Here is a 26685-nt window from a genome sequence, read left to right on the forward strand (position 1 = left end):
CACTTGGCTTTGAGTTGGAAAATAGCGCTTTGAGTGCTGATGAAGGACTGTTTGCAATATTTGCCATCTCTCTTCCTAAACTTACTAAAGATTTATCAGAGCCAGTATCCAGGTAGCACAGTGTGCATTTGTCACTGGTCCCGAAAATCAAAGGAGGTCACCTGACTTCTCTGCTCTCTCTTTTGCTCGTTTCTCTTTCTCTCTCTTTACCTGGTCTTTTGGTTTCTCTTTCTTTTTCTGTCCTGGTCTTTTCCTCCTTGGTTTCTCTTTCTTTCTCTGTCCTGGTCTTTTCCTCCTTGGTTACTCTTTCTCTCTCTTTGCCTGGTCTTTTGGTTTCTCTTTCTTTTTCTGTCCTGGTCTTTGCCTCCTTGGTTTCTCTTTCTTTTTCTGTCTTGATCTTTGTCTCCTTGGTTTCTCTTTCTCTCTCTTTGCCGGTCTTTTGGTTTCTCTTTCTTTTTCTGTCCTGGTCTTTGCCTCCTTGGTTTCTCTTTCTTTTTCTGTCTTGATCTTTGTCTCCTTGGTTTCTCTTTCTTCTTTTTCTGTCTTGATCTTTGTCTCCTTGGTTTCTCTTTCTCTCTCTTTGCCGGTCTTTTGGTTTCTCTTTCTTTTTCTGTCCTGGTCTTTGCCTCCTTGGTTTCTCTTTCTTTTTCTGTCTTGATCTTTATCTCCTTGGTTTCTCTTTCTCTCTCTTTGCCTGATCTTTTGGTTTTTCTTTCTTTTTCTGTCTTGATCTTTGTCTCCTTGATTTCTCTTTCTCTCTCTTTGCCTGATCTTTTGGTTTCTCTTTCTCTCTCTTTGCCTGGTCTTTTCCTCCTTGGTTTCTCTTTCTTTCTCTCTCTTTCCAGGCTCTTTCTTCCCTTGGTTTCCTTCACTTCCGAAGTAGCAGCCTAGAAGCTCTTCAGAGGCGAATCCAGGAGCTGCAGGTAGCCTGCCCGGACTGCTTTGCTTGCCTTTATGTGGTACAGATGTTTGTGCTGTACAATTAATTATAATAAAGACACAGTAAGAAAAGAAGGCTAATTTTCCACCTAACTGGAGGGGGATTTTGGCAGATGTCAGATTTCCAGTACAGGCTATACGGTTAGACTTGGCAGCAAAATCTGCATCCTTGTTTTTTTGTCAAAAGGCGCCAAGAGGCCTTTAAGGTCAGATTTTTCAAAGGTTTGACTGAAATCCACATAGGTTATATCAACCGGCTCACCTATATCCACCTGTTCATTCTCCCCTTCAAAGAAATGTAGTAGATTGGTGAGGCAAGATTTCCCTTGACTAAATCCACGTTGGCTTAATCCATGCTTATATGTTCTGTCTTTTTGTTCTTTGTTTATGGTGCTCTGTGCTGAAAGGGCAAGGGATGCTTTTGGAAGCATTTCTAACAATTCTAACAGCTTGCTGTAAAGAGTAATGGGAGTGTTTTAGGAGGGCTCATTTTTCAGAAGATATTGACCCAGTACTTCTGGTTTTCAGACATGTCTGAGAGGTTGGCTTTTTCTTCCTGCATGCTGAATTTAAGAACATAAGAATTGCCATACTGGGACTGACCAAAGGTCCATCAAGCCCGGCATCCTGTTTCTAACATTGGCCAACCCAGGTCCCAAGTACCTGGCCAGATCCCAAGTACTAAAACAGATTTTATGCTGTGGATTTCCCCAAAATGGCCTATGGATTTTTCTTTTAGGAAATTATCCAGACCTTTTTTTAAACCCTGCTGAGCTAACTGATTTTATCACATTTTCCAGCAACAAATTCCAGAGTTTAATTGCACATTGTGTGAAAAAAATATTTTCTCCGGTTTGTTTTAAATCTATTACTTAGCAGCTTCATCGCAGGTCACCTAGTCCTAGTATTTTTGGAAAGAGTGAACAAGCGATTCACCCTCTCTCCTTATGGAGTTATTGTGTTTACAGACAGATGGGCATAAGTTCCTTTTACTTAATTAGAAAGCATAAAAAAATCATCTGCTTGACTGCAGTGCTCCTCTGAATTTTTTATGCTTTCTTACAAACGGGTCCCTTTACTAAGGCGCACTAAACGCTAACGCGTCCATAGGATATAATGGACGCGTTAGCATTTCGCGTGCGCTAAAATGGCTAGCAAGGACCCCCACGTGAATATGGACTTATGTCCATAAACACAATAACTTCATAAAGAGGGAGGGTGAATGGCATTTGGGTATAAAATGAATCATTTTTAGGTGTATTCTCTCTGCGTATGACTTCTTACAGTGAATGAATATGGATAAGAAAAAGACTCGGCGCTTACGTGAATGTCACACTTACATTAGCCCCCCTCTTTTACTAAGGCACGCTAGCTATGGACGCGTTAGCATTTAGCGTGCGCTAAGACGGCTGACCCCTGGAATATTGCGTCCATCACTGGTCGCCGTAGATGAAGAAGGACACGGTACTGCTCGAAAGGGTCCAGAGAGGAGCGACTAAGATGGTAAAGGGGCTGGAGGAGTTGCCGTACAGTGAAAGATTAGAGAAACTAGGCCTTTTCTCCCTTGAAAAGAGGAGACTGAGAAGGGACATGATCGAAACATTCAAGATAATCAAGAGAATACACTTAGTAGATAAAGACAGGTTGTTCACCCTCTCCAAGGTAGAGAGAACGAGAGGGCACTCTCTAAAGTTAAAAGGGGACAGATTCTGTACAAACGTAAGGAAGTTCTTCTTCACCCAGAGAGTGGTAGAAATTGGAATGCTCTTCCGGAGTCTGTTATAGGGGAAAACACCCTCCAGGGATTCAAATAGGGGAAAACACCCTCCAGGGATTCAAGACAAAGTAGATAAAGACAGGTTGTTCAACCTCTCCAAGGCAGAGAGAACGAGAGGGCACTCTCTAAAGTTAAAAGGGGATAGATTCCATACAACGTAAGGAAGTTCTTCTTCACCCAGAGAGTGGTAAAAAACTGGAACTCTCTTCCGGAGTCTGTTATAGGGGGGAAACACCTTCCAGGAAATCAAGACAGAGTTGGACAAGTTCCTGCTGAACCAGAACGTACGCAGGTAGCGCTAGTCTCGGTTAGATCGCTGGTCTTTGACCAGAGGGCTGCCGTGTGAGCGTACTGCTGGGCACGACGGACCACTGGTCTGACCCAGCAGCGGCAATTCTTATGTTCTAAGTTAAGCAATAGATTTAAGCTTTACTGAATCTCCTTTACTTATTCATTATTACATATAAATATTGTTCTGTGAAACATTTTCCTCTCTAAGTGTGGACATTTTCCACAGTGCAGACACGATGCAGAGTTTAAAATGCTTAGCTACTCAGTTCAAGTTATGTTACCATAGAAACCACCATCAGGCCACCTAGACTCAAGGGCCCGGCCTGCGATTCCAGTTGAGCCCAGGCCCACCATCTTGACTCCTCTATCCCATTCTGTTTGCAGTCCCGCGCAGAGAGGACGGACATCTCCACGTTGGTGATACCCTCCATCACAGCAGCTGATGGTGGAGTGTACCTGTGTGTCGGAACCAGCTCCTCTGGATCCACAGAAGCCAGAATTAAAGTCAGCGTCATTAGAGGTAAGGATTGGAGAGGACTGAGGGGTGCATGCACTCGTGACACAACAAAGGAGTCGTGAGGAGGAGATGTCCATGATTCAGCCACGGGTGTGCAGTTCAAAGTTCACTTGACACTGACAGTGTTTCGACATCTATGCCTTTGCCAAGAGTATTTAGAAGCGAGCAGAAAAATATCTGGTGTCCAAAGCGAAGCTGAGGGTCACGAGTGAAATACTCTTGGCAAAGGCATGGATGCCAAAAAACTGTCAGTGTCGAGTCTTCGCGTCCTCGCAGTGCTACTGTCAATAAAGTGAACTTTGTGGCTGAATTATGGACATCCCCTCCTCACGACTCCTTTATTGTGCCTTGATTGTTTTGTCGTTGAGGCCTCCTTTGGCTCCCTTTTTGGTGTATGCATGCAGTCATGACATAACACTTTCAAAATGGACAGAACTCAATCACTAGTATAGCCTTGTGTTTTGGCCCTCCCAGTTGCAGGTGCTGTCGACCCAGTGAGGATTGAGTCCTCATTAGATTCGATCACCGAGGGACAGACGGTGGACCTGGTTTGTATGGTTGAAGGCCAGCCACAAGCCTCAGTCAGGTGGCACAGGCCAGGCGGCAGCCTCCCACCCAATCACCAGGTATGGATGCCAGTGGAATGGCTTTTCTTGTAGCATCTGCATTTTAATCTTTCTTGAATGCTCTGAAATAGGTCAGACTTGAATACTAAAGCTGAACTAATCTAATCTTTGATTTTTTTTTTTATACCGATTCATCCCAACAGAAGGGCTCGACTCGGTTAATAAAATTATACAGGCGATTAGAACAGAAACTATATCTGTTAGGCTAGAATTTTATCTTTTATGATTGATTATTTGAAAAAGAAGGATCATTAGTAAATTTCTGAAATAAATCACGTCTTCAGTACTTTACGAAAAGTGGGTAGATGAGAGAGAACTCTAATTATAGAAAGAAGCTCATTCCAAACTTTTATGAATCAAAAAGAAAATGCTAATTGGCCATAGTTTTTATTCCTTTATCAGCGGGAAAGCCAAGTTTGTATTTCTGAGAGCTCCTAGAATTAGAGATTTCTTGTGAATTAAATGAGACAGAAACCAAAAGAGAAAAAATACCATCTAGGATTTTGAAAATTGCAGTTGCACATTTAAATTGGATCCTCCAGTAAACAGGAAACCGGTGAAGGGATCTCAGTAAAGGTGTGGCATGATCATATTTACAAGATGATACTAAAATTCTCTTTAAAACTGAACTGCTAATTGGAGGGTGAGGGTTGGTTCCTCTTTACTCCCTTCCCATTGTCAACACTACTTGCACGGCAGAACGATTCACTGCTTTCTTCCTGTGGATCTGCCATAATGTAGGTTTAATGTAGTGTCTCTGGGCCCAAAGCACCATCTGTGTTTGTTGAATGAAGCCCCTGAGAAATTCCAGGCATGGGTCAGGTTAGCAGGGTATCACGGCGTTCTGCTGGCCCAGTGTTTTAAGGTGAAGGGAGATGGCAGCTATGAGGGAAAGCGGTTATACGTCGCCATCCTCCTCCTCCTCCTCTTCCTCCATCATGAATTACTCATCATCTGGTCTCAACTTCTTTTTAACCTTCAGATCTCTGGCTCCCGGTTGCGGATCCTCCATGCCTCCTTGGCTGACGCGGGCGAGTACGTTTGCCAAGTTAGAAGCGATTCTGGCACCCAGCAGGCCTCCTTCGTTGTCTCTGTGGCCCCGCGCGTACATCCCGGTCTTCGTAAGTTTGTGCACGGTGTGGATGAAGAGTGCATATTTAATAGCACTGCGCTCCTGCCAAAGTCCAGTATCCAGCCGGCACACACCGGCTTCAGTTAAATGCCTGCAGTGGCGTTGGCACTGTCTGGTCAATAAAGGCAGCAAGTTTAAACTGTGCAAAAACAGAATGCCAACGTGACTGCAGTAAATGTTGAGAAACAAAGAAAGCAAAAAAATAGTGCAGGAACGATGTACTTGATGACAAGTCTTTATTGAAATCAATAAACGTTGTATAAATGTGGCCCAGCTGTGTGATAAGCCCGACACGGTCCTTGTTTTGACAAACACGTCTTCCTCGGGGGTCCAATATCACAGGAAGCGGGCCACAATAACGTATAAAATCCGTAAACTGGAATGTAGAGTGAAGGAAAGGGAACAGAAACCCCACGTAAAATCCAACAGAAAGAGAGCAAGTGGGGGAGTGGGATAGAACACATCAACCTTGAGACAAATAATCTTTATTACTATAAACTTAAAACCAACTACATGTAGAAACACGTGAATTAAAAAAAGTCCTATAAAAGTGATGCCCTTATTGTGAAAGGATCCAACAATTAGACCCGACACAGTCTGCGTTTCGGCCTCCAGGTGGAGGTCTGCCTCAGGGGTGTGTATAGGTCGGAAAGAAATACACTTTACATGAATAAAAGTCAAGGCTGCATAAATAAAAATACAAGTCAAAAGTCTAAAAATCAAATCCAATGTCATGAATGTAAAAACATCAATAAGTTAATAATGTGAATTAAGAATATAATAATATGACGTTAAACCGGTGTCAGGTCAAAAGCGCGACGGGACAAAGGCGCGCCCAGACAATTGAGCGCAGCGTGCACCGCCGCGCCGCTCTAAATTACTGTTTTTAGCGCTCCGACGGGGGGGCATGGGGGGGAACCCCCCACTTTACTTAATAGACATCGCGCCGCGTTGTGGGGGGTTGTAACCCCCCCACATTTTACTGAAAACTTCACTTTTTCCCTGTTTTTAGGGAAAAAGTTCAGTTTACAGTAAAATGTGGAGGGTTACAACCCCCCAAACCCCCCATAACGCCAGCGCGATGTCTATTAAGTAAACTGGGGGGGGGGTTCCCCAACAAAACCCCCCGTCGGAGCCCCTAAAAACTGTAATTTAGAGCGGCGCGGCGGCGCACGCTGCGCTCAATTGTCGGCGCGTGCTTTTGTCTTTCGCGCCGTTGTCTATGAACCCGTTAAACCACCAGTACTTAAAAAAATTATAAACATTGAAAGGAGGTTCTATGAAAGATGTTTTAAAGGGAAACAGCCGTATAAATGCAAATATAATTAAAAGGAACATCTAAATCATAGGGGTCCTTTTACAAAGGCGCGGTAGCGGTTTAACGCGCGGAATACCGCGCGTTAAACCGCCTGCCGCGTTAGTACCCTAACGCCTCCGTTGACGAGGACGCGCTAACCCCCTGTAGCGCGCCTTGATAAAAGGAGCCCATAATGTCATAACGAAAAAATAATCTCCGTAGCCAAAGAATGCACGGAAGAAACATCGGATCTCGACAGGATATAAAATCCGATCTGCCAAGGAAAAAACCTTCAAGTTTCAGGTTTTCAGATGTTTGTGGAAGAGTTGGAGAGAGCTCAGGATCCGAAGGGGGGAGGTAAGGTTGTTCCCACCAGTTACGGATTTTATACGTCATCGTGACCCACTTACAGTGTTATTGGACCCCTGAGGAAGATGTGTTTGTCGAAACACGGACCGTGTCGGGTCCCGGCCAGCTTATCACACAGTTGGACCACATTTATACAACATTTATTTGATTTCATTTAGTATTATCAAGTGCATCGTTCCTTGCGGTATTTTGGGGTTTCTTAGCAAGTTTAAACTAAACATATACTGTATATATTGACTGAATATCGCTGCTGAATGGGTCACTTCCTTGTCCCTCCCCTACCTGGTCCCTGTGCAGATCGTTAATTTTTTGGGTGGCTGCTGTCAAATACACCATGGCTCCTTATACTAAGCTGCGAGAGCGGTTTTAGTTCGCGCGTTGAGCTGGCGTTAGTTCTAGCATAGCACGCACTAAAATTCTGCTTGTGCTAAAAACGCTATCGCAGCTTCGTAAAAGAGCCCTATATAGTTATAAAGTGTTATATTCTACTCTTCTCTGTATTCTAAGCAGCTTCTTAACAATGAGCGCAGGACAATTGCGCTCCGACAAATGCAGGCCGACCGTTGCATGCAGGGACACATTAATTCTGAGCCTTTATTTCTCAAGAGAATGTGATACTGGAAACTCTATAGAAGAACTGTTTCATTTCCTACTTCTGTCTTCCTTTTGGTCTCTTGCAGCTTCTGGCATCACACCTACCATCAGGATCGAGCCGTCTTCAAGCTCTCTGACCGAGGGACAAACAATAGAGTTGAATTGTGTCACTACAGGCCACTCGCAGCCCGCTGTCACATGGTACAGGCCTGGGGGCACCCTCTCAGCCAATCACCAGGTACCTAGAGGGAGGGGGTAGACCTTGGGTTTTGAATTCTTAAGCCTTATCATGAAAACATTAACCAGAGAGGAAGTGACATCACGGCGGTGAATGGCTGCCCAAGAGCTGAGCTCTGTTGGATGTTGTCTGACCAGACTACTTAATAAATCATGTTTGACTCATGAGGTCATTGACTGGACAAAACTCCCTGTATATCTAGATTTGCTAAATTGTACAACAGCCTTGACGGCAGAAAATGTGTGCTAATGTAGTGATGTACTTTAGTTTAAATCTAGCTCTTAAAATGTAAACCATGTGAACCGGGGAGCTACCTACTTCATCTGAGATGTAACTCACCAAGGGGCACGCAATCAGATGTAAAATGCATATTTCAAAATGTCCAGGAAAAGTGGTTCTTCTTTATCATTCAATCATATAAGAAGACTTGAGGCGGCCCAGAGGAGGGCGACGAAAATAATAGGAGGCTTGTGCCAGAAGACGTATGAGGAGAGACTGGAAGCCCTGAACATGTCGACCCTAGAGGAAAGGAGAGACAGGGGAGATATGATTCAGACGTTCAGATACTTGAAGGGCATTAACGTAGAACAAAATCTTTTCCAGAGAAAGGAAAATGGAAAAACCAGAGGACATAATTTGAGGTTGAGGGGTGGTAGATTCAAGAGCAATGTTAGGAAATTCTACTTTACGGAGAGGGTGGTGGATGCCTGGAATGCGCTCACGAGAGAGGTGGTGGAGAGGAAAACTGTGACTGAGTTCAAAGAAGCGTGGGATGAACACAGAAGATTTAGAATCAGAAAATAATATAAGTGTTGAACTGGGGCCAGTGCTGGGCAGACTTGCACGGTCTGTGTCTGTGTATGGCCGTTTGGTGGGGGATGGGCTGGGGAGGGCTTCAGTGGCTGGGAGGGTGTAGATGGGCTGGAGTAGGTTTTAATGGAGATTTCGGCAGTTGGAAACCAAGCACAGTACTGGGTAGAGCTTTGGATTCTCGCCCAGAAATAGCTTAAGAAAAAAAATTAAAAAATTTAAATTGAATCAGGTTGTGCAGACTGGATGGACCATTCGGGGTCTTTATCTGCTGTCATCTACTATATGTTACTATGTCACCTGTGATCACCATTAATATGTGAATATCTGTACATTATTTTTTAAAAAAATTTTGTGTTATAGATTGCCTGTGAAATTATACGTAGACTTTTTTTTATGCTGTTACTTCTATGATTTTTTTTAAAAAACAATATAGGCTGGAGACATTAGAAATGACACACACTATGCAAAAACCAGACGTAAAACTCTACAATCACAAATCCCAAGATCAATATCCAAAGTAGAGTTCAAAAATTCTTATTTCTTCTTTCTCGATGCACCCTAAAAGATCATGATAATAATTTATAGTAATATTATGACTGTTTAAATCTTAACAAAAAAAAAATCGTATCTGGGCTATCAAATCAAGAGGGAAAAAGACCGGACTTTTTACTTGTCGTTACAAACCAGCCAAATGGCTGTTCAGTTGGATCAGACAATACTATAATCATCGGTCATAAACAACCTTCTTGTATATTTGAATTTTGAATTAAACTAATAATAATATGCTTATTACATTACATTAGTGATTTCTATTCCACCAATACCTTGCGGTTCAAGGTGGATTACAAAAGAAGTTATCTGGCCATTTCCAGAGGAATTGAAGAGAAGAGCGAGTTGCTTCAGAGAATTGGGAAGAGTCTTGCGGTGTTAGTTTGTCTTCAAGGATTTCTTGAATAGGATGGTTGTATTTCTTTTCTGAACTATTTGTAGTCTGGGGTCGTTATCAGTAAATTGGAGAGTTGGTAGTCCAGTTTTGCTGCTTGTCTGGCCATCGTACAGTTTTTTTCGTTTGATTGGGGGATGCGTGAACGGTTTGTGGGTTCTCCTATGTCTGGTTGAGGTAATTTGGATTAAGCGGTTGTTTAGATAGGCCGGGCTGTCTCCGTTTATGGTTTTAAATAGTAGGCAGTAGGGTTTCAGGATTAAAAATTCTTATGTGATAGATTATCAAAGTCTTATGCCGGTCAGCCCACTCAACACCAACCTATCACATAAGAATTTTTAATAAGTATATTATTATTAATTTAATTCAAAATTCAAATATACAAGAGGGTTGTCTGATCCAACTGAACAGCCATTTGGCTGGTTTGTAACGATAAGTAAAAAGTCCGAGGTCTTTATCCCTCTTGATCTGATAGCCCAGATATGATTTTTTTGTTAAGATTTACACAGTCATGATATTACTATAAATTATTATCACGATCTTTTAGGGTGCATCGAGAAAGAAGAAATAAGAATTTTTGAACTCTACTTTGGATATTGATCTTGGCATTAAAAATGAACATAAGAAGCGCCATCTCCGGATCAGACCTTCAGTCCATCAAGTCCGGCGATCCGCACACGCGGAGGCCCTGCCAGGTGTACACCTGGCGTAATTTTTAGTCACCCGTATCCCTGCTGGTAGGGCTGAGTTGCAGAGGTTTCCTGAATCTTGCTCCAACCCCACCGACCTCTAAACAGATCAGTTGACGCATCTGAAGAAGAAATCTTTGGAAAAATAAAGAATTATGATTTGACGTGCAAGCGCAGTCGTCGTCTTCATGCTGACCCTTCTGCTTTTTGTTTTTCCCTCTGAGGTCTCGGGCTCCCGGCTGCGGATTATCAAGGCTTCATCAGCTGATTCTGGCGAGTACATCTGCCGCGTCAGCAGTGGCTCTGGCGTCCTGCAGACCTCTATCACCATCTCCATTGGCAGCACCATCTGTAAGTTATGATTGCATGTAATCAGCTGGTTGCCTGCTCTGTCCCTTGCCCTAATCTCAGCCTTGACTCTCTTTCCCCACCCTCTTGTTTAGCGCTAGACTAAACCAGTGGTTCTCAAACCAGTCCCGGGAGACTAAAGGCCAGTCAGGATTTCAAGGTATCCCTAATGTCGCCTCCATTATATGCAAATCTCTCTCATGGATATTCATTAGAGAAATCCTGAAACCCCGAATGACTGGTAATCCCGCAAGGCAGGTATGAGAGCCAATAACCCCACGGTAAAAACCAACAAAAGAAAGAAAGTGGGGAGGGAACTGTACACATCGACCTATGTCAGTGTTGAGTTTCAAATCATTTAATCAATACAACACATCTATAAATAAGTGTCAGCCTTTTGTGGATCCTTTCGGACTCTCTGGTACCCGGCATGGTCTGTGTTTCGGCTATAACACTGAAGCCTGTGTCAGGGGTGTGGGAAAATAATCTAAAATAATACATATACAGTAAAATCTTGGTATGCGAGTGTTTTATTAAATTTTAACTTTATTTTTCTTTATTTTTGTCAGCTTTCATCCGGGCAGGGGGGAATTGATTATGGGATGGAAGGGATAGAATTTTTTTTATAATATATGGATAAGAATTTTAACAATTGTGAATTATTTATTATTTGTAAAGAATATCTTTTTGTATAATTTATATGTATTTTTTATTCTATTCCTGTAATAAAATGTTTAAACATAAATAAGGGGGAGGGGGCAGGGATGGGGAAGGGGGGAATGGGACTGGGGGAATGTATAGAGGTATGAGGTAATATGGAAATATATTTTGGAGGAATGATAGAAATATGTATGAAAATTAGTATTGTGAATATAATTGTAATGAACATCTTATTGTATAATATTATTGTATACTTCGTTATTTCCTTCAATACAATGTTATAAACTAAAATTTAACTTGTCTTGCAATACGAGCACGTGTTTGCGGGGCACGTCTTCACAACTGAACCGAAGACGCTGCGAGGTCTTGCCATACAAATACGCACTGTAAATGTGCGTCACAACTGAGCCGATGATTCTTCTCTCTCTGACACGGGAGTGTAGAGTGCAGTATTTTCTATCAACGGTTGTAGGTTGTGGAACGAATCGTCTGGAGTTTCCATTATTTCTCATGGGGAAATTTGCTTTGGATTACAAGCCAAGGTTTTACTGTATAACATAATTAAGAACAGGAGCTTCCTTTATTCTCATATTTTGGGGCTCTTTGCAGAGAGCCTGCAAAGCACCAAATGATGCAATAAGACTGCCGCCTACAACCTTATTTCCATTGGCTCTTCCAGCCTCGGATATCGCCCTTCCAGTGAGGATTGAATCTTCATCAGACTCCATCACCGAGGGACAGACAGTAGACTTGAGCTGTGTGGTTGCGGGCCATTCACAACCTACGGTCACATGGTATAAAAAAGGGGGGGCCCTTTCATCCAATCATCAGGTACCTTCTCTAGATATTTAGGGTCTTTTGTTTCACAATTTATAATAGCAGCATTCGCTAGATTCCCCCAAATAATGACAATTTAAGAAAAAGGGGCAAAGGAAGGAGAGGGAGCGGCCTCGGAGAAGAGGGAAGAAGGGCGCTAAGGTTGAGATGATGGAAAGGCAGAAAGCAGCGGTGGGGGGTTATGAGGCATAGTGTAGGAGTGGAGTATGTGGCTCTTTCATGTCGGAGCTGATGAGATTTTGGGTGTGAAGACACCAAAAAGGGATCCCAAGGAGGCCTCAACGACGAGACAATCAAGGCGCAACAAAGGAGTCATGAGGATGAGACGTCAATTGAGATTTTGGGTGTATCAGTGGTGTGATGTGTGAGAGGGAAGCGAGATGACCAACCTTGCTAAGGGGTAACTTCCAAAGGAAAATCCAGTCGCTCATTCTTGGGGGGGGGGGGTCAGAGTAGATTCAGTATGGCCTTAATGACCTTGTGAAGCAGGCATCTCTCACTGGGCTTTTCCTACTGGTGAAATATGTGAGGAACGGAGGTGATTTCCCAGAGAGGAATGATACAGTATTAACATTTTTAACTCATTCTCATTGCCAAACAGGAACGATCTTCAAGAGTGTGTGGTGCAGTGGTTAGAGCCACAGCCTCAGCACTCTGAGGTTGCGGGTTCAAATCCCACACTGCTTCTTGTGACCCTGGGCATGTCACTTAATCCCCCATTGCCTCCAGGGATTCAAGACAAAGTTAGACAAGTTCCTGCTGAACAAGGACATACGCTGATAGAGCTAGTCTCGGTTAGGGCGCTGGCCTTAGACCAGAGGGCCACCGCGTGAGCAGACCACTGGTCTGGCCCAGCAGCAGCAATTCTTATGTTCTTATAGAGTATGAGTCCACCAGGACAGATAAGGAAAAATGCTTGAATACCTGAATGTAAACCACTTAGGCTATAAGGCCCAAATTCTGTAACCAATGTCTAATGTTAGGCACCTATTCCGGAGGCGCCTTTCGAAGTGTCAATTAAGCTTTTTAATCAACAATAATTGTTTTTTTTATAATTCTTTATTCATTTTCAAATTTACAATAAGTGTGAAATATATTCAAACAAATTAACAATAAATACATCACTTAATAATCATCATTGGTACAAAACATAAACTCTTATCACCCCCCCTTCCCCCCCTTTCCTACCATATAATCAAATATCTTATAGAATATGTAATAGTAAAATAACCCCCCCTCCCCCCTCACTATTGAACTTGTAAATTTAAGGGAAAAAATGTCATCTAATCAGTACAATATTTTAGTAATGGCTCCCACACATCTTGAAATTTCCTAAAACATCCTCGCTGTATTGCAATAAATCTTTCCATTTTATAAATATGACATAAGGAATTCCAGCAGAAATTATAATTTAATCTACTCCAGTTTTTCCAATTATATGCAATTTGTTGACTGCATTATAAGTAATAATTTGTTATTATTTGAAGAAATCTGACTTTTTGCTCTCATTGACATACCAGTATCTTATGATAATGCCACTGGGTTGTCTAATAAACAATTAATTTGGTCCCAAATTGATTTCCAAAAAGTCATAATAAATGGACAATAGAATAATAAATGATCCAAAGTCTCTGCTTCGAGATGACAGTGCCAACATCTATTAGACTTAGAGCTATCCAATTTTTGTAACCGAACAGGGGTCCAGAATGCTCTATGTAACAAAAAAAAATAACATGTATGTCTCATAGATGCCGACACTGTACATCTCATCCTCCAAGACCAAATTCGTGGCCATTGAGATGCAGTAATTTGATGCTTGATCCCAATGCTCCAAATGTCTCTTAGACCATTTTTCAATTTCTTTTTAATAAGTCCATTTAATAATTTATACCACTGGGCGGCCAAAAAGCAATAATTGAAACTTAGGCGCCTATCAAGAAAGCATGATTCTGTAACAAGGCGCCTCTAAAAGTTTAGGCGGCCTTCAAACAAAAAAATAGGCTCTATGCACGTTAGGTGTGGGCGTGGCTTCGTGTCAGGCGCCTTGTTGCAGAATCACTGTGCTTAAGCGCTCGCACGGCCGCCTTACTTTTAGGGGTGCCTAGAGCTGGCCTATTTCTTGGGCGCCTCCAAAATAGGTGCCGCTCAGCGCGATTCGCTAAACAGCGCCCAATTTTACGGTGCCTAACTTTTGGGCGCTTCTTATGGAGTTTGCCCCTAGGGCAGGGATAGGCAATTCCGGTCCTCGAGAGCCGGAGCCAGGTCAGGTTTTCAGGATCTCCACCATGAATATGCATGAGATGGATTTGCATGCGCCGCCTCCTTGAGATGCAAATCTATCTCATGCATATTTATTGTGGCGATCCTGAAAACCTGACCTGGCTCCGGCTCTCGAGGACCGGAATTGCCTACCCCTGCCCTAGTGGTATATAAATACTTAAATAAATAAATAAATAAGATGCTCACCATGAATATTCATTAGTCCAAGAACCGATTTAATTTACATGTTTGTGTTCTGAATTCAGATAACGCACTTGGCTGTGAACACCTTCTTAGAGCTGGGGTTATAGCAGGGGTGGGCAGCTCCGGTCCGCAAGGGCCGGAATCCAGTTGGGTTTTCAGGATTTCCTCAATGAATATGCATGAGATGTATTTGCATTCTCTGCTTTCAATGCATATTCATTGGGGAAATCCTGAAAACCTGACTGGATTCCGGCCCTTGAGGACCGGAGTTGCCCACCCCTGGGTTATAACTTGTCCTGTAGCGCAGTAAACGGGCAGCTGATGAGGGGATGAAGATAAGTCCAGGAAGCGGTTATCCACTGGGCGTCAACCATGTGTGCAAGATGACTCATTTCCTTTCACCCGCTCTCTGTTAGGTCTCGGGTTCCCGGCTGCGCATTGTACAGGCTACTGCTGCTGATTCGGGCGAGTACATCTGCCGTGTTAGCAGCGGCGCTGGCATGCACGAGGCCTCCGTCACGATCTCGGTTACCAGCTCTGCTTCTTGTGAGTAGAGACTTCACAACCTTTTCCGCTAGTTGCACGCGTGATTAGTTACAGTGGGAATTATTCCACGCCGTGGCTGCCACTGCACAAGGATATCTTAATAAATGATCTTGTTGGCTCTTTCAGCCTCAGGTGTCGGCCCTCCTGTGAGGATTGAATCGTCATCAAATTCCATCACCGAGGGACAATCCATAGAGTTGAATTGCGTTGTTGCAGGCCAGTCGCGACCCACGGTCATGTGGTACAGGCCAGGGGGTGCCCTCTCATCCAATCATCAGGTACCTTTTAATATACATGTGGGATCTGTTTTTCACCAAGTACTGCAGATATGTACAACGATGTAGGCAAAATTTATTGTGACAACCAAAGTATATTTAAAAACCTTTTTACCAAACAAGGGACCCAACACGGTCCGTGTTTCGGACAACCTTCATCAGGGGTCCATAGTAGAAAAGGGAAAAAAACATATGTCACAAAAAATTGTAGTGAGATATACAGTAAAAACAAACGGATAATATGTCACACCTAGGGTCACAATAAATTTTGCCTACATCGTTGTACATATCTGCAGTTTTGGTTTGTTTGTTCCTGGTTGGTTTTTTCACTGCAGACAAGGTTGGACCCCCCCCCCCCTTTTTTTTCCTTTTGGTTCTTTCACCAAGTAATGCCAGCAACGGATGCTAGATTCCTCAAAATAGAGGATAAATTAGTATGCCTTCCTGGCGCTGCTGCTTTAAATTGCCAGGGGCAATCTGGGCAGCCATTTTAAAGCAGCTGTGGCAGCGGGCAGGAAAGAGTGGGGCTCTTTCCTGCCCCTGAAGAGGCCTCTAGGCCACCAAGCCTTCTTAAGGTAGGCCCGGGGAGGGTCTACTGAGGGTCTGGGGGCCAGGTTAGCAGGGGAACTCATGTTCTTCGGAGGTCAGGCTTGCAGGGGAGGAGGGCAGAGAATTTCAGTGTCAGACAAAAAGGCACTGGCATTTTCTGCCAAACCCCAAATCCGGATTTTAGTCCAGTGCTGGTGCCAAAATTGCAATTCAGTCAGCCTCGACTTGTTTTCTCCAAATCCAAGCACAGCACCTGCATCTGAAACCAAAATCTAAACCTGAAGCTAAAATCTGTACATGGAGGCATTGCGTTGGGATTTTCTGACCTGCAAAGTGCTTTAGAAGTGAAGGTAGCTGCTTCGAATAGACCAGAGCAGTGGTTCCCAAACCTGTCCTGGGGGACCCCCCAGCCAGTCAGGTTTTCAAGATATCCCTAATGAATATGCATGAGAGAGATTTGCATACCTGTCACTTCCATTGTATGCAAATCTCTCTCATGCATATTCATTAGGGATATCTTGAAAACCTGACTGGCTGGGGGGTCCCCCAGGACAGGTTTGGGAACCACTGGACTAGAGTAAACTTTTTTATGCATCTAAAACAGGGGTGTCAAAGTCCCTTCTCGAGGGCCACAATCCAGTTGGGTTTTCAGGATTTCCCCAATGAATATGCATGAGATCTATTTGCATGTACTGCTTTCATTGTATGCTAATAGATCTCATGCATATTCACCGGGGAAATCCTGAAAACCCGACTGGATTGCGGCCCTTGAGGAGGGACTTTGACACCCCTGACCTAAAATAACAAAATAAATTTAAACAGAAGAAAAAGTTATTGGGGAAGGGGAGGGAAAAAGGAAAATGCAGGAAAAATAAATATTCATTTCCGCCTAGTGCTCAGGGGAGCAGCCTGGCGTGATCTCAAGAAGCTTTTGTTCCTGGGCCAGTGAGCTTACACCCAGGCACCCTTCTATGTCATGAGCTCTCATTTCTTCTGGTCTCTCTTGCTAGGTCCAGGGCCCCCGGCTTCGTATTGTGCAGGCCACCGTGGCTGATTCCGGCGAGTACATTTGCCGTGCTCGCACGGGCAGTGGCACCTATGAAGGATCTGTCACAATCTCCGTCGGTAGCTCTGCTGTCTGTGAGTAAAGGTTTATATCGGTTATTTGCTCCACCGCGGGGGTGATCGTTACTCTTCTGTTCTAGGGGACTGCTCCAGCTTTTGCTATTTGTTGAGGTTTTCTTACCACCTCAAAGCGGGTCCATGGATGAATGAACCGATTCCTCTCTTTTTTGTGGATAGGGGCCTTTTTAGTCTAATCTGATCAGGCCTCTGCTGGGGTTAAGACATCCATGAACCTTCATCTGCCACTACCTGGGGCTTTTCTACATGTTACCCCCTTCTTCCTCTTGGTCTGCACTGTGGAGCAGATGCAGAAAGCTGGCAGAGATGCATTTGGTCTGCAGACAAGGTAAAAAAAAAAAAAAGGGTGCAAAGCTGTGTGATAGACACCAGTGGATAGCATATTAAAATCTGTGGTATTGAGGCTATTGTTTATTCCACCCCGATGGAGAAGACTTTGAGACGAGCATAACTCAGGAGGAACCTGAAAGCCAGGCCCGAGGAAATGTGAAGCTGGTTCTTTTAACATAACAAATTAACTTCTATACCGCAGTAACCTCTCAGTTCAGTGCGGTTGACAACAATCACATTCAGAAGAATTTGTCAGATAAGGAGGTCTTTAGCATTTTTCTAAAGGAAAGATGTTGGAATTGATCCAGCTTGAAAAGAAAAAAAAATGATATGGAAAAATCTTTTCTATGTGCACTTTTTACAGTAGGAAATGCAATTATTCCAGTTGTTTGAATAGCATTACACATGAACGTGCTTAGAAGAGACAGATGAGCATATGTACTCACTGGAGGAGCGAAGACAGAGAGGAGACATGATTGAAACCTTTAAGTATATTACTGGGCGTTTAGTGGTGAAAGATGATATCTTCAGTCTTACGGGGCCCTCGGTAACCAGAGGACACTCGCTGAAAATCAGGGGAGGGAAATTTCAGGGTGATGCTAGGAAGTACTTCTTCACCGAAAGGGTGGTCGATCATTGGAACGAGCTGCCTCAGCGGGTGATTGAGGCCAGCAGCGTGTTAGATTTCAAGAGAAAATGGGATATTCATGTGGGATCTGTAGGAGAGTAAGAATCAGGGAGTGAATCATTGGTATGGGCAGACTCGATGGGCTATGGCCCTTTTCTGCCGTCAATTTCTATGTTTCTATGTTTCTATCTAAATGTGTGGTGTACACGCGGGCAGAGAAGACAGACAGACACTGCCAAACAAATACACCCACATGCACACATACACAGAGACAGGGACGGACAGATGGACAGATGCACCCACACGCACACTTCCCTCTCATAATTTGAAGTAAATCTAGTATCCGCTTACTGAGAGGAACTGAACTTCTAGTGCATGGAACCAACCATACAAGGAGTGAGTGAGACTCCCTGAGCAGCCAATCCTGAGAGTGTCCAGGGTACTGGCCCATAGTCTCTGTGAGATGTCTTTGGTCCCAGCTGCCTCTCTCCCCCCCCCCTCCCCAACTTTATTCTCTTAGGAGGAGTAGCGTAATGGTTACGGCAGCAGGCTGAGAATCGGGGAAGCCTGGTTCAAATCCCACCACACTCCCTGTGACCTTGGGCAAGTCACTTAACCCTCATTGCCTCAGGTTCAAACTTAGACTGTAAATCCAGCAATGATTGGAAATCCCTTCCTTTCACTTGCTCTCGGTTCTTTCAGCCCCTGACATCGTATCTCCTGTGAGGATTGAGTCACCATCAACTTCCATCACCGAGGGACAATCTGTAGAGTTGAATTGCGTCGTTGCAGGCCAGTCGCGACCCACAGTGATATGGTACAGACCAAGTGCTGCCCTCGAATCTAATCATCAGGTACGGATGCTGAATCTTTTCCTTCACCAACTTACAGAGCAGAAGATGTTGGATTCCTAACAATGCCACTTGATTGTCCTTCGGCTCGGTTTCCTTTTTGTTAAAGGCTCTTATTGTGCTCTGTAGGTATTCATAGATTTGGTTGACATGTATTAGGAAAATGTCTTCTGGGGGAGTCTACACTCCTACCAAATTTCAGCTAAATCCATCAAGGGAGATACTTAAACCAGGAGAGCAAATCAACCATGAATTTCCTAGAAACATAACACATTAATTTTATTTGAGAGAATTTGATTCATCACCAATTGCACATAGGTACCACCAGACGCTATAGATATGATAAGGACTAGATGTTACAGTAAAAAAAAAACCCAAACAAACCCTAAGGGATCAACACAACATGGCACCTCTTCTGTACCGATTCCATGCCCTGCATCGGTAGCACGGAATGTTGCTACTCTTTGGGTTTTGGCCAGGTACTAATGACCTAGATTGGCCACCGTGAGAACAGGCTACTGGGCTTGATTGACCGTTGGTCTGACCCAGTAAGGCTCTTCTCATGTTCTTGACAATGTAGCCTGACTGCACTGCCAATGCTAGTGTTATCACCAGGGTCTTTGAGCTCAGATTAGAGAATGACACGGTGACTGTTACCCACAGGTAATCCACAGGAGCATGGGGGAAAAAAGACTGGTTCCCTTGGGTACGAGGACAAGGCCATTCACTGCCCTGTGGAGCAGTGAATGTCCTTGTCCCTGCAGCGAAGCATCTGCCATGAGTTGCCTCCGTGCCCTCCTTGGTGCAGTTGCGTGTCTAAAAGCAGCCCCCCCCCCTCATGAGTCCAGCAGTCCCCTGTTCCTTCCCCTCCCCATGCCACACTCATGCCCTCCCTTCTCTGCTCCCTCCCCCCACCTCTTTAAATCTTCTCCAGCGTTGGCTTTCCCTCTGATGTAACTTCCTGGCCCTGTGATCAGGAAGTGATTTCAGAGGGGAGCCAGGCCGGCGCGAGCAACAGGCCAGAGAAGTTGCTTGCACTGGAGAAGATTTAAAGAGGTATGGGGGAGGAAGGGAGGGTGAAAGTGTGGCATGGGGGGGTGAAGAGGTGCCGTGCCCCCTCTAAGACAGCACCCAGAGTGGTCTGCCTCCCACTCCACCTTACAGGTCAGAGTTGATATTCAGAGGCCAGAATGCTGACTGCGGTTTAAGTGGGCGGAAGCTTCTCCTGTCTGGTCAATTTACTCTAAACATCGACCCCTTTATTTTTCTAGTTTGGATTTGTTTTGCTCAGTTTTTTTAATTAAACTTTTTAATAAAGTTTATTTTAAAATAAACTTTAATCTGACGATTATAATCGCTGATTTGAGGAAGAAGGATTCCCTTCAAAAGTTAATCTCGCTATGCTCTAGTTAGTCCAGGGGTGTCAAAGTCCCTCCTTGAGGGCCGCAATCCAGTCGGGTTTTCAGGATTTCCCCAATGAATATGCATGAGATCTATTAGCATACAATGAAAGCAGTGCATGCAAATAGATCTCATGCATATTCATTGAGGAAATCCTGAAAACCCGACTGGATTGCGGCCCTTGAGGAGGGACTTTGACACCCCTGAGTTAGTCCAATAAAAAAGATATCGCTTGGATTCTTTTTCTTTTGTTTTATTTCTACATATTATCTTTGACGAGTGAACTAACATGGCTGACACACTATTCCTCTTTTATAAACTTTGGAATATAAAAAAGGTGTTCGTTATTCCGTTCTCACTTTGTATTACCGCCTTCCGTGAGTTTGTTGAGTGGCTGTTTGCACTTGTCTGTGCTGTCCATCACATGAGGTCCTTTCCTAATGCTTTTTCCCTTGCTAGGTCTCGGGCTCTCGGCTTCGCATTGTGCAGGCCACCTCAGCTGATTCTGGCAAGTACATCTGCCGTGTTAGCAGTGACGCTGGTACCTACGAGGGCTCCATCACCATCTCTGTTACCAGCTCTGCGTTCTGTAAGTAGCAGGTTTATATTAGTTCTCCAACAGCTGCACGGGGATGATAGAGACTGTAGGTCAGAGGAGGTATTGAGAATCCCTGTCTAGAAGCGGAAACTTTAACTATGATTTGATATTAAGAATGTAAGATTTGCCGCTGCTGGGTCAGACCAGTGGTCCATCGTGCCAGCGGCGACCCTTAGGTCAAAGACCAGTGCCCTATTTGAGTCTACCTGCGTATGTTCTGGTCTAGCAAGAACTTATCTAACCTTTTCTTGAATCCTTGGAGGGTGTTTTCCCCTATAGCAGCCTCTGTAAGAGCTTTCCAGATTTCTACCACTCTCTGGGTGAAGAAGAACTTCCTTACGTTTGTACGGAATCTTTTCCCTTCTAACTTTAGCAAGTGTCCTCTCGTTCTCTTCACCTTGGAGAGGGTGAACAGTCTCTCTTTCTCTACTAAGTCAATTCCCTTCAATATCTTGAATGTTTCAATCATGTCCTCCTACCTGCTTAGACACATGCATGTTCCCAAAATGGCCGACATACTTGTCTCTTAACATGTATACAATTTGCTCTCACACATGGGAACAGAATAGACTACACTTCTCCCTCCGTATCCATGGGGGTTAGGGGCAGAGACGACCTGCGAATATTTAAAAACCGCGAATAATATTCAGGCCGGTTCTGCCTCTAACCCCCGCTTCCCCCCGGGTATTTTAAGCCCTGTAAGCCCCCCCCCCCTTAAGCCTTACCTGGTGGTCTAGCAGGTTTTCGGGGCAGGAGCGACCTTTCCCACGCTCCTGCCCCTTGCAGATCACTTATAGGAAATGGCTGTCTTGAGCTCTCGTCGTAGTCGCGATCCTGCCCCTGATGTCAGAGGAGGGGCGGGACCACAGCAGAGGGAACGTGCTGCGGAGGCCGATGGCAGCCTGAAAGGAACGCTACAGCACCGGCAATCCTCTCTGCAGGCTGCGGTATATAGCTGAAACTAAGACCAGGACGCCAGGGGGAAAGCTGGAGGACGCTGCAAAGAAGGGAGGAACATGCAGGCCTTCGTGGGGGGGGAAGATTTATAAACTATAAAGAGTTTTACCTCATGCAAAACTGTCATTTCTTTAATAAGACATTAACTATTTTTTTCTGAGGCCCTCCAAGTGCCGACAAATCCCAAATGTGGCCCTGCAAAGGGTTTGAGTTGGAGACCACTGTGCTAGGGGGATAGCTCGTGCCGGCGTTGGCTTTCCCTCTGATGTCATTCCTGGCCCCACGACCCAGAAGTGATTTCAGAGGGGAGCCAGTCCGGCGCGAACAGCAGGCTGGAGAAGTTGCTCACGCTGGCGAAAATTTAAAGAGGTTACGGAGGGAAGAGAGGGCGGGAGTGTGGCGGGGGGAGGGGGGGCGGAGAGGTACCGGTACCCCCACCAAGACAGCACCGGGGGCAGCCCACCTCCCTTTCCCCACCTTACTACGCCACTGATCAGACATAGGTCAAGATCACAAATTAAATCCTTAGCAAACTTATGAACCAAGCAGCCCTCTCTAACCTTTTTGACTCTTGGTTCTTCCAGCTTCCGATGTTTCTCCTGTGAGGATTGAATCATCATCAAATGCCATCACTGAAGGGCAGACGTTAGAATTGAATTGCATTGCTTCAGGCCAGTCGCAGGCCACAGTCATATGGTACAGGCCGGGAGGCACCTTGACAGCCAATCATCAGGTACCGTCTACATGCAACTCGACAGCAAAGCATGCTGGATGTCTCAAAATGTCCCTTATTCTCCGGCATTCATCCTTTTCTGTGGTTTTTTTTCCCATTAAAATACAACAGAATTGCTTTTTTTTTTTCAGTTTTAAATTCTTTATTCATTTTTGCATATTACAAGTGTATTAAATAGGATCATATGAACTTATAAATAAACACTTGATTAACTCTCATATAACTCATTAAAAATAACATTTCATTACATATTTATATTCTATAATATCTGGAATATTATGTAATACACCTAATATCTAAACAATTATTATTAAATAGAAACCCTCCCATCCCCATCCCCTCCCATAACAGAATTTCATACAAATGTAGTGAAACTATTGATATATTCATATGCATTATGAGACAAATAAAAATAATACCCACCCTTTTTCCCTTCTATCAAATATTTTACCTTGGGAAAATGTTATCATTCATTACAAAAGTCTGTTAATGGTCTCCAAATTTTCAGAAATTTACCAAAATATCCTTTTTGTGTTGCTATTGTACGTTCCATTTTATATATATGGCATACAATGCTGTCCCCATTTCCTAAATCAAAAATTTTATACCGCATATTTTAGGAATTCTGTTGTATTTTAATTAATTGTATTTCGCTGATTGTCCAGCCCTCTTCTGTGTAAACTGCCTAGAATTCGATTGATTGTGGCGATATAAAAGAATAAAGTTATGTTATTCGTGTGTGATAGCTGTTGCTTCCACTTTGTCCACGCAGATGAATCTGTTTGAAATTTGATAGGAGAGTCAAATAAATGGGTTCTTTCCTTTCGCTAGGTTTCGGGATCTCGCCTGCGCATTGTACAGGCCACCTCGGCTGATTCTGGCGAGTACGTCTGCCGTGTTAGCAGTGATGCTGGCACCCACGAGGGCTCCATCACCATCTCTGTTACCGGCTCTTCCCTCCGTGAGTAAATGAGCCCCAGTAGCTGCCTGAGTGATAGTTACTGTCCTGTTAGGGAAATATCAATCTCTTGATACTCTTTCCAAAAATACTAGGAGTAAGGGGCGTGCGATGAAGCTACTAAGTAGTAGATTTAAAACAAACCAGAGAAAATATTTCTTCACACAGCATGTAATTAAACTCTGGAATTTGTTGCTGAAGAATGTGGCAAAATCAGTTTGCTTAGCAGGGTTTAAAAAAGATTTGGAATTTCCTAAAAGAGGAGTTTATAGGCCATTATTGAGATGGCTTCGGGAAATCCATTGTTTATTCCTAGGACAAGCAGCATAAAATCTATTTTACTAGTGGGATCTAGCTAAGCACTTGGGACCTGGGTTGACCACCATTGGAAATAGGATACTGGACTTGATGGACCTTCGGTCTGCCTTATGTTCTTATGTGAGCCAAGTATAGGACAATGAAGCCATTGTGACATCACTGCTGAGGTTGGCTCTTAGGCGTTGGTGGAATGAGGCATTATGACATCACAATCTCAGCTCTGGAATGTTGCTACTCTTTGGGTTTCTGCCAGGTACTTGGGACCTGGGTTGGCCACTGTTGGAAACAGAATACTTGATGGACTTGATGGACATTCAGTCTGACCCCGTATGGCAATTCTTATGTTCTTATGTAATGGAATGCCCAGTACATGGCCCTTCAGTTTTTTGAGGGAGTTCATTGTTTTACCTGCTCAGGTATAGCTAAAGGCTTCAGGTATTTGGATGTTGTTAGCATGGCTGACACGTGTGTCTTTTTACCTGTGTAGAGTTTGCTCTTACACACAGGAACAAGATCTGTATATGGCCGTTTGGTGGAGGATGGGCTGGGAGGGTTTAGATGGGATGGAGTAGGTTTTGACGGAGATTTCAGCAATTGGAACCCAAGCACAGTACCGGGTAGAGCTTTGGATTCTTGCCCAGAAATAGCTAAGAGGAAAAAAAAAAAAAATTTAAATTGAATCAGGTTGGGCAGACTGGATGGACCATTCGGGTCTTTATCTGCCGTCATCTACTATGTTGTGAGCGTGTACCATCAGTGAGTGACCCAACTTGGCGGTTGCCTTTCAGCCTGATTTTAAAGTGTTTGTTTTGAAGAAATGATTCAGCCTGGCCATCCAGAGACTTGTGTTCCTCTTTGCGTCTTTGCTTTTCCCTGATGGCCTTTGGTATTTTCTCTTGCTTATGGAGCATCCGCTGAGGTGCAACTCTGCTCTTGCTTGCCTTGACACTCTTGCTTTTCCTCCTTTTCCAGCTTCTCCTCTCGTCAAGATTGAGCCTTCATCACATTCGATCACTGAGGGGCAGACAGTAGAGCTTAATTGTCTTGTCACGGGCCATCCACAACCCATGGTCACGTGGCACAAAAAAGGTGGCACCCTATCATCCAATCACCAGGTGCGTAACTGAAGAGTCTCCAGGGCCTTCATGATTACCTGTCTTGGACAGCAGGTCTTTCCTTTATCTGGTCGTTCCATGGAGAGGTCTGGAGTCACATATCATAAATCCGATAATCGTGGCACTAAGATGGAGCTGATGTGGCCGGGGAAAAGCCGTACTTACAGAGACAGATAAGAGCAAGTTGATAATCGTGGCATTGAGATAGGGTTGTCCGAGGGACCTGATGTGGCTGGGGATAGGCCGCACTTACAGGAGCAGATAAGAGCAAGTGAAAGTAACGGTCGTTCCGGAGGTATAACTCTCCTTGATAGTAATTGTGGAGGTGATAATCCAACTGACAGATTAAGCAACTTTATGAGGGAACACAGGAAGACATAACAAGACCATAGCTCAGGGGTAGGCAACCTGAGACTCGCGAGCCATATGCAGCTGTTTTCCCTTGTGGCTGCTGCTCTTCTGTAGATAGGCCCTTCCCCCCAGACCTATCGAAGCACCTAGTGGTCCAGCAGGGGTCTTCGTGGCAGGAGCGTGGCCCTCTTGGTCCTGCCTCCTTGCGACTGCCTTCTAAAATGGCCGACGGGACTTCTAGCAGCAGCTCGCAGTACTGCAAAAAAATGCCATGAGCAGCAGAAAAAGGTCACGGCAGCCATATTAGGAGGCAGGAGTGAGAGAGCTGCGCTTCTGTCACAAAGACCCTCCCCCCTCCTCCTCCCCGCTGGCCGACGTCGGCTCTCGCAGGACTCGCGAGAACTGACCTCAGCCACTCAGCAAACGGTGCGGGGGCAGAACGGATGCCGAAGAGATCGTGGCTGCCCTGCACCACTGGAGACCCGAGCTGCGTGCCAGCGAGGGGGCTTCCGAAAAAGGTACCGGGGGTGGGGGGGAGATGATAAAATATTTTTATATAGGCCGCCCCATTTAACTAGGCTGCGCCCCACACACAGGTTTGTAAAACCCATATATAGGCCACAGCCTATATATGGGGGAAATACGGTACTTGTCCAAAAGACTTTGCTTGAGTGATTCAAACCAGTATCAACTGGTTACCACCATTCTGTTGTGGCGGGTGAAATGTTTTTTAGCCTGTCTGCAGGATGTCGATGTTTAACCTTAGATCAGGGGTGTGAAAGTCCCTTCTCGAGGGCCGCAATCCAGTCGGGTTTTCAGGATTTCCCCAATGAATATGCATGAGATCTATTTGCATGCACTGCTTTCAGTGTATATTCATTGGGGAAATCCTGAAAACCAGACTGGATTGCAGCCCTTGAGGAGGGACTTTGACACCCTTGCCTTAGACGGTTAATCTTGTACCCCATGTGGATTTTTAGCACTTTTTTTGTTCCTTCTACTAGAGAATGACAAGGGGACAAATTTGTCCCTGTCCCCACAGGAATTCAATTCCCCTTTTCCGTCCCTGCGAGTTTTGTCCCTGTCCCTGTCTCATTCCTATAAGCTCTCCCTTAACCACACAAGCCTCGAACACTTATGATTTTAAAGTGTTTGAGGCCTGTACAGTTGAGGATGGAACTTGCAGGAATGGAGATGGAAGGGGAAAATGAGTTCCTTTGGAAATGGGGAAAATTTTGTCCCCGTGTCATTCTCTACCTTCTCCCCTTTTGCCTCTCCTTGTTACTCTACTAACTGGTTTTCCAAGATGTCTGCCTCTTGCCTCTCCTTGACATTGTCACCAACTGATGCGGTGATTTCATGCAGCGCTGGCTGCCTTCTGACCATCATCTCTACTATC

The 26685-nt window shown here is 44.4% G+C and overlaps 1 protein-coding gene across 14 annotated transcripts in view; it reads left to right on the forward strand.

Moving 5' to 3' along the window:
- HSPG2 (heparan sulfate proteoglycan 2) overlaps window positions 1–26685 on the forward strand; it is a 332003-nt gene that overhangs the window by 233707 nt on the left and 71611 nt on the right. For 8 of the 14 annotated variants that reach the window (XM_033922874.1, XM_033922879.1, XM_033922877.1 and 5 more), the window contains 15 exons: window positions 846–923; window positions 3392–3527; window positions 3999–4150; window positions 5133–5271; window positions 7629–7780; window positions 10450–10576; window positions 11913–12064; window positions 14950–15079; window positions 15206–15357; window positions 16914–17043; window positions 18707–18858; window positions 20716–20845; window positions 22396–22544; window positions 23376–23505; window positions 24793–24935. In XM_033922874.1, the coding sequence (XP_033778765.1) occupies window positions 846–923; window positions 3392–3527; window positions 3999–4150; window positions 5133–5271; window positions 7629–7780; window positions 10450–10576; window positions 11913–12064; window positions 14950–15079; window positions 15206–15357; window positions 16914–17043; window positions 18707–18858; window positions 20716–20845; window positions 22396–22544; window positions 23376–23505; window positions 24793–24935 (2052 nt within the window). The remainder of the gene's footprint in view (window positions 1–845; window positions 924–3391; window positions 3528–3998; window positions 4151–5132; window positions 5272–7628; window positions 7781–10449; window positions 10577–11912; window positions 12065–14949; window positions 15080–15205; window positions 15358–16913; window positions 17044–18706; window positions 18859–20715; window positions 20846–22395; window positions 22545–23375; window positions 23506–24792; window positions 24936–26685) is intronic. The other 6 variants (XM_033922881.1, XM_033922886.1, XM_033922885.1 and 3 more) reach the window with 2 other exon arrangements.

This window comes from Geotrypetes seraphini, chromosome 15, assembly GCF_902459505.1.
Source record: "Geotrypetes seraphini chromosome 15, aGeoSer1.1, whole genome shotgun sequence".
NCBI lineage: Eukaryota > Metazoa > Chordata > Amphibia > Gymnophiona > Dermophiidae > Geotrypetes > Geotrypetes seraphini.